General features: G+C 61.1%; 1 protein-coding gene across 1 annotated transcript; it reads right to left on the bottom strand.

Moving 5' to 3' along the window:
* Window positions 1-260: 260 nt before the first annotated feature.
* Uncx (UNC homeobox) lies at window positions 261-4,511 on the bottom strand. The gene is made up of 3 exons (XM_042686924.1): window positions 4,223-4,511; window positions 3,832-4,007; window positions 261-1,800 (listed from the first exon to the last, which is right to left on the bottom strand). Exons 1-3 carry the CDS (start codon window positions 4,509-4,511, stop codon window positions 631-633), a joined length of 1,635 nt encoding a protein of 544 aa, XP_042542858.1. The 3' UTR covers window positions 261-630.
* Between the last annotated feature and the right edge of the window lie 2,989 nt (window positions 4,512-7,500).

Here is a 7,500-nt window from a genome sequence, read left to right on the forward strand (position 1 = left end):
CAAACACGCGCGCACACACAAAAGGAAGCATTAAGCGCCGGACCTCGAGGGAGGGGCAGAGCCCCCTTCCTCCCATCCCCATTCCCACCCCTGCTGGGGGGGGGGAAGGAGGGAGGGAGGGAGGGAAGGAGAGCGATCCGAGGGGCACAGCGCCCGATTGGGTACTAGGCATCCGGAAATGTGAAGGAAAACCAAAACAAACAAACAAACAGAAAAGGATGAGATTCCAGAGTTTGCGTTTGATCAGCTTTATTTATCAAAAATGGTACATATATAAATATTCTTAGACATTTTTGCATTTTACAAGGTTGAGGATTCTTGTTGTGGGTTTGCACGGGTGGGGCGGGGGCCCGTGGGTTCTTTTTCTGTCCCTCGGGAGGACGTGGGGAGGGGGGAGTCTCACCCCAAGACCTGCGGTTGCTGCCTAGGTCCGAATCGATAACAGCGTTTGTTTTGTTGTTCTTGGTTGCCTTGAGAAATAATAATAATAATAATAATAATAAAAAGGAAGAAAACAAAAGAAGGAGGGAAAAGCAGTGGATCTAGAGCCGATCACCTGATTTGTTACGGAGACGGAGCCTGAGCGAGCGGGCGCAGCTGGCGCGGCGCCGGTCCCGGCCGCCGCCGCCTTCAGTCCATGTCCACCTCCTCGCCATCCCCCGAGCCGGGGCCGACAGAGGCGCCGGGCTCGGCCACGCCGCCGGTGACCGGTTCCCCTGCGGGGCTGGGAGCCCTGGGTCCGGGCCCTGGGGACGGCGGGGACGACGGGGGCGGCGGGGCCGCAGGGCAGGCGCTCCCCGCGTCCCCACAGTCCCCGGCCCCGCCGTCGTTCGCCGCCACCGAGGCGAGATCGCGGAAAGGCGCGGGCACCGGGGTCCCCGGAGTCCCCGGGGAGGCGACGGCCTCGGCGGGGCTGCGGCGGGCAAAAGCCGAGTCCGGAGCGTTGCCGGGCCCGGAGAAGGCCCCGAAGCTGGCCTGGGCCGGGGGCGCGGGCGGCGCCGCGGGTGCGGGCGGCGCGTCTTTGGGCGCCAACTCGGCGCCCGCGCCCCCTTTGAGCGCGGCCTGCGGCACCAGGAAGCCGAGCGGCTGCGTGATGGGGTACAGCAAGAAGTGGCCCTTGCCGATGAGGGTCCGCGGCGCGCAGGGCAGCCCCGGCGCGAAGTCCAGCCCTGCGGCTGCCGCGGTGGCGTTGGCCGGGGCGGCTTTCCGGCGCGGCGGCGAGTCGGACAGCAAGCTCTCCACGCTGAACGGGCTGGCCTTGGGCAGGCCCGCCGCACCCCGCTCCGCAGTCGCCGCCGCCCCGGGGCCGCACGGGGCCGCGTCCTTGTCCGCAGGGCGGCCTAGCCGCGGCTGCGGCCCGGTGCCGCTTCTTTGGCTCTGGTAGAAGGCGGGATCGCAGGTGCCGGGCGCAGGTGGCTCGCCGGGAGGGGCGGGCGCGGAGCCCGGCGCGCCGGAGGCGTGCGCACCGGGGCCCTTGGCCGCGGCGGCGGCGGGCGGCGGCGGCGGCTCGGGCGGCTCTGGGGATAGGCCGCCGCCGCCGCTGTCGCTGTCGGAGCTGGGTGCGCTGTGCAGGGACAGGCCGCCGGGAGAGTGCAGGTGACGGCTCTGGCTCTTGAGCAGCTTCTTCTCGTGCTTGCGTTTCTTTTTCTCCATCTTCTCCAGTTCCTTGCGCGCGATCTCCTCGGGGTCCATAGGCTCCCCGCTGCACGTGGTCGGATGCGAATTGTGCGCCGGCCGCCCTGGGCCCTTCTTGGTGTTCTCCTTCTTCCTCCACTTGGCCCGGCGGTTTTGGAACCAGACCTAGAGCAGCCGGACAGGGGGAAAGGAAGGTATCATCAGGCTGCGGGCCTCCCATGCCCCAAAACAGGCCTATGAGACCTGGGCCCAGGCCACGCTCCTGGACAGCCCTGGGCTGGGTCTGGACCCTCGGATGGCAGCTCCCAGCGAGGATCTTTTCCACCCGGAAGGAGCGTAGATGGGGCCTCCCGGCCAGCTTCCCACTATGGCTTCTCACCTCGAGCCCCTGGGATCGGCCCCTTCCTCAAGCACGGGCCGGTGGGGCCCGTGAGCCAGGGCGGCGAGTTTCCTGGTCGGGAGGCAGAGGTCAGGGGCCCTCCTCGACGCTCACAGTCCTGCCGCGGAGCCGCTGCGATGGGCCGGCAGCCCTCCACACCTGTCTTCGGCCCCTTGAAGAATGTCAAGGCCCAGATTTCGAGTCTCCCTTGAAGGGAAATCTGGATGCTTCTTCGCCAGGAAGGGCCTGGGAGGCCACATTTGGATGGGCCTTCTGCAACTTCCCTCCCCAACACGGATACACGCGCGTCCTTTTTCTGAGCTCAGGACCAGAGACCGGCAAGAACCTTCCCAAACCAGTCCTTTTTCCGTCTGGGAAGATAAGCACCCGGTCACTAGGCACCCGCCTCCAAGGAGAGGTTCTGGGCCCCCTGACTTTTTTTTTTTTACGCGCCCTGCCCTGCAGGCCTCATCCTGGGGAGCAATGGGGGGGGGGGGATGTATAGGCACAGCAGCCCTTTACCCGGGCTGCACCTCGGACCACCACACAAGCTTCAAACCCATAGAGCCTCCATAGGGCAGGGCTACCGTCCCCTGGAGAGCGCGATAATTCAAATTCTTTGTTGTGCCCATATAGAGACTTGGCACAATAGCAAACCAGGCCTGTTCCAAGTGAGTCTAGTAGGTGCAGAGTCCCCAAATATTGATTTGAGGACCCCTCCAAGAGTCAGAAGGCACTGCTTTTTAAAAACAAACAAACAAATGTGTGTGTGTGTGTGTGTGTGTGTGTGTGTGTGTGTGTGAATTCCAGGATGCCCTGCTCCACAAAATGGAAATGAAGGGGGCTTGACTTCACTTAAAGACACTTAGAAAAAATTGGATGAAAGGTTTTCAGAAGAGAACAGGCCAAGAGAGGAGGACCAAGCAGGGACCAAAAGACCTTTTAAAGCCAAACTATTGGTACTAAGCAGGCATTGAACCAGCGTTAGCCTCAAAACCAGGCACCCCAGTAGCCCATCACACCCATTCCTGACGCCAAGAAAATGAGTTGTCTATATTCCATGGAATTATAATTATACATATATCATCTTGGATTTTTTTAAGATACCAAATTGACTCTGTATTTGAAAAGAAAAAAACAAACAACGAACACCCAAGTTCTGTCTCTGGATGAAATCAAGCAACGGGAAGAAAGAAAGCCAAGATAAAACTGGGAGCTTGAAAAAAATCAAACACCTTTTTCTCCCCCCCCCCCCCAGCCCTTCCCCACTTCGAAATGTGTTAACAATTGAAGTTTTCGCCTCCCCTTCCCTTCGATGCCCGCCTTCGACAACGCGATAAATAAAGATATGTTTGTATCTGAATCTGAATAGTTCGCAGAGGTGAGGTAAACAAACCGACTCTCCAGCTCCAGACTGGGCTGGGGGGAAAAGTCTTCCACCCTCAAGCGCTAGAAGGCCGGGCCGATCTTGTCTCTCTCTAGTCCCCTCCGGGCCGGCCCTCACCATCCTCGCGCGCACCAACGTCCCCCCTCCCCCATTTCTTCTCTCTCGACCCTGTGGGGTTCGAACCCACGTTAGTGCTTCCCGGCTCGGACGCAGCCTCTGTCCTGGCTACGTAGCGACTGCTGCCAGCCCTTTCCTTCCCCAGCCACCTGGGCTTGCGCGAGCTACTCATCCCCAGTCTCAGGAGGGGCCCAGCCCCGAGTTCCACCTCCCCTGCCCCGGCACCCCAGCGAGCTCAGCGCCGGGGACCGCGTCCCGGCATCTAGAACAAAGGCGCGCGCACGGGCGGCCGGCGCGGGACGCGGCTGTTTACCTGGACTCGGGACTCCACCAGGTCCAGGCGCAGCGCCAGCGCCTCGCGCATGAACACATCGGGGTAGTGGCTCTCGTTGAACGCCTTCTCCAGCTCCTCCAACTGCCAGCCGGTGAAGTTGGTTCGGGTGCGCCGTCGCTTACAGCCCGGACTCTCCTTATCTGGGTCCCCCGAGTCTGCACAGGACACGGCGCGGCTCAGCCACCGGTGGCTCGGGCCAGGACCGACCGACTCTGCTATCCCCAGGACGCGCGGGTCCGGGGCGCACAGAGGCCGGGCGCGCCTCCGTATCCATCCATCTATCCATCCACCCCCCCACCCCACACAGCCAACCCTCGATCGGAGAGGAACCCCCCCCCCCGCCCCACCTGCCGCCCTCCCCCGATCTTACCTGAGAGCTTGAAGGGCTGGCTGTCGCCGGCCACCCCGCAGGCGGCGGGCAGCAGCGGCGTGGGGTTGACCACCGAGGCGGCGGCCGCGGCGCACGAGCCGCTGAGCAGGCCGTCGATGGAGAAGGGGACCGAGGCGGCGGCGGCGGCGGCGGCGGCGGCGGACTGCAGCTGGTGACCGGCCAGCTCGTACACGTGGTGGTGGCCCAGCGGGTAGGGGAAGCCCACCACGCCGCCCAGCGAGCCCCCGAACTGGGCATGCGGGTGCTCCAGGAGGCGGCCGTCCATCATCTCGCGCGGGGGGCCGGCGGGGCCGCTGGCGGGGCGCGGGGGCGCGGGCCGGGGCCGGGGCGGGCCAGCGGCGGGAGGCGCGGACGGCGGCGGCGGCGGCGACGACGGCGACAGGGACCCGGAGCCCCACACATGCTTCGCCCGCGCTCTGGCGCTTTACTTTATCAACATCAAGCCGCCGATAATTAGCCGCGGCCCGGGGAATTTGGGACCAATAAGAAGCGCTAATCGGCTCTGACGTCAGAGGCGTGCTGGGTGCAAGGAAACGTTTTCCATATCGATTGCTAATTATACCTGACATGCACCTCAATAAACAGTATCAGGAACTGTCACAACAAGACGTGCGGTGGGGGGAGCGGCGGGGAGGGCGGGCGGGGAGGGCGGGAGGCTCGGCGCGGCCGGGCGGGGCCCCCGGCGAGCCCCCCACTCCGCCCCCCCCACCGACGCTTCCGCCCCCTCCGCAAAAACACTAATAGATTTCCCTTTAAAACATTCACCGGCGTGTTGTGGGGATTTTTCACCAGAAATGCTGTACTCTCTGAACCTTTAAAGTGATGTTGCTCCAATTACAGAGAGACATTGAGCGGCAAATAGACTGATCCAATAATAGGAGATTCATCATCCGCTCTTTCCGAAACTGTCACATTGAATTTAAAACTACAAGGGCTTCTCCTCGCCAGCTCTCTCCCGGGCTGCAGGAGGCGGCGAGGGGAGGAAGGAACGGGAGGGGGAAGAGGAGGACTGAGAGGGGGAGGACGGAGAGGAGGAGGAGGAGGAGGAGGAGGAGGAGGAGGAGGAGGAGGAGGAGGAGGAGGAGGAGGAGAAGGAGGAGGAGGAGGAGGAGGGAAGGAGGGAAGGAACGTGGAGGGGGAGAAAAGTGGTGGGGAGAGGAAGGGGGAAAGGAAGAGGAGGAGAGAGAAGGAGGAGGGAGAGGGAGGAGGGAGAAAAGGAGGAAGGAGAGAGGAAGGAAAGGAAGAGAGGGAGGAGGAAAAAGAGGGAGGAGGAAGAAGAGAGGGAAGAGGGAGAAAGGAAGGAAGGAGAGAGAGGAGGGAAAGGAGAGAGGAGGAAGGAGAGGGAGGAGAAACAAGAGAGGAGGAGGGAGAGAGAGGGGAAGGAGAAAGAAGAGGGACAGGAAGAGAAGGAGGAAGAGGAAGAGGGAGGTAGAGGAAGAAGAGAGGGAGAAGGAAGAGGAGGAGAAAGGAAAGAGGAAGAGAGAGAGGAAGATAGAGGAAGGAGGGTTTGAAGGGAGGAGGAAGAGAAGGAGAAGGAAGAGGAGGAGGAGGATGAAGGAAGAGAGAAGAGGAATAGGGAAGAAGATGGAGTAAGACGAAGATAAGGGAGGAAAGAGGAAGAGGAAAGAGGAGAGAGAAGGAAGGAGAGGTAGAGAAGGAGGAGGAGGGCATGTCTAAGAGTGACCTGGACAGAATGCAGGACACTGGTGCCCTGTTGGATAGCTTCGCTGCTGTCCCATATGTAAAGGGGATAAGGGGCAGACCCCCCCCCCCCCCGCAGAGGGTGGGAGGTGGGGGGGTGGCAGTACTCCCCACCTTATCCCTCACCCCATAGAGGGCCCCCACTCCAAGGCAGAGGGACAGATGTGGCAGAAGGTAAAGGAACATAACTTTGGGACGGTGGCCAGTGGGATCCCTCCCCAACAGACAGGAATACAGCACATAAATACATCTCTATTGGGCCCCCAACACATGGATTATAATTAAGTTATCCTGTCAGTGAAGTGCTATTCCCTTCTCCACTTTAAAATATTGATAGATTCCAAGTAAATCATTAAAGGACATATTCTTAAATAAGCAGTAAATTTAGATTGTGAATGGAAGGAAGTCAGGTGTGTGTGTGTGTGTGTGTGTGTCCTTTGTTGTTGTTTAAAAAGAAGTTTGTCACTGGGCGCACGCTTTGCTGGGCCCCGGTGGTGACCTGCGGCCTGAACCTCTCCAGTTAGACAGGCCCAGTCCAGGGTGAAGGTGGGAATCCCGCTGCGGTCCCCGCTGCCACCCTCTGGAGCGCTTAGCCCCCACGGCACAGGGACAAATTGGCTGATGGTAGAAGTCTCTTCCGCCAGGTTGGCAAACCGGATTCCTCCTCCAAACGGAGTGTGGGAAGCACGGAGCAGGAATCTGCGCGCCTGTCCCGGGCACACCCCGAGTGTGCCCGGTGGAGGAAGGGAGCCCAGAGCCGCTGGGCTGCGGCGAGGGGTCACGGCCGCGTCCCCCCGCGCCAGCTTAGCCCTTGCAAGGCTGGAGTCCTGCGACCCCAACTGGGGAGGGCGCGCGGGTCCTCACCCAGAGATCGCTAACCCCGGCCCCAGCCCCCAGGCCAGCTTCCACTTTATGACTCTCGGTTTTCTCTCCTGGTGGGGAAGAGAAAGAAGGCTGCAGGGCCCGGGGACAGGCCTCCCCGAGAAACGCTGAGGGTGCTTGGAAAAGTGGCTTCGGAGGTAGGGCGCGGCCTTGCTTCCTTCCAGCCGTCCTTCGAAAGGACGCTGGAAGCGTTCGTTCCGAGGTCAGGGGCCAAGAGCACTCCTTTTCGCCATAATTTAATTTCTTTCCCTATAAATACGAAACGTAAACTCTGTCCATCCGGCTCGATTTTTGCCAGTGGCCAAGAGCAAGCCTGGGTTCCCCCCCCTCCACCTTCTCCCCCTCCCCGGCCCCCTTCACCCCTCCCTCCCACCCCCACCCCCCCAACCCCGCTCGGGGCTCGCGAGCGAGGAAAGCGCACGGCGCGTGCTTTGGAATACAGAGCCGCGATCAATTCGGCCCGAGGGGAGGGCCGAGGAGAGGGGGGGCGGGGGGCGGGGGCCGGCCCAGCTCCGCGCCCATCTCTCTCTATTAGAATGAATTAATTCGACTTTATTTATCCCATTTTTCTGGAGCTGACAGAATGTTAATTTGAGTTGAAATTTCGCTCGCCTCTCACTCTCTGACCCCTGGCCTTCAGATTGGCGTGTTGTAATAACCTGAATCTTTCAACA

Source organism: Dipodomys spectabilis, unplaced genomic scaffold (genome assembly GCF_019054845.1).
Source record: "Dipodomys spectabilis isolate Male_0828 unplaced genomic scaffold, ASM1905484v1 ptg000098l, whole genome shotgun sequence".
Lineage (NCBI taxonomy): Eukaryota > Metazoa > Chordata > Mammalia > Rodentia > Heteromyidae > Dipodomys > Dipodomys spectabilis.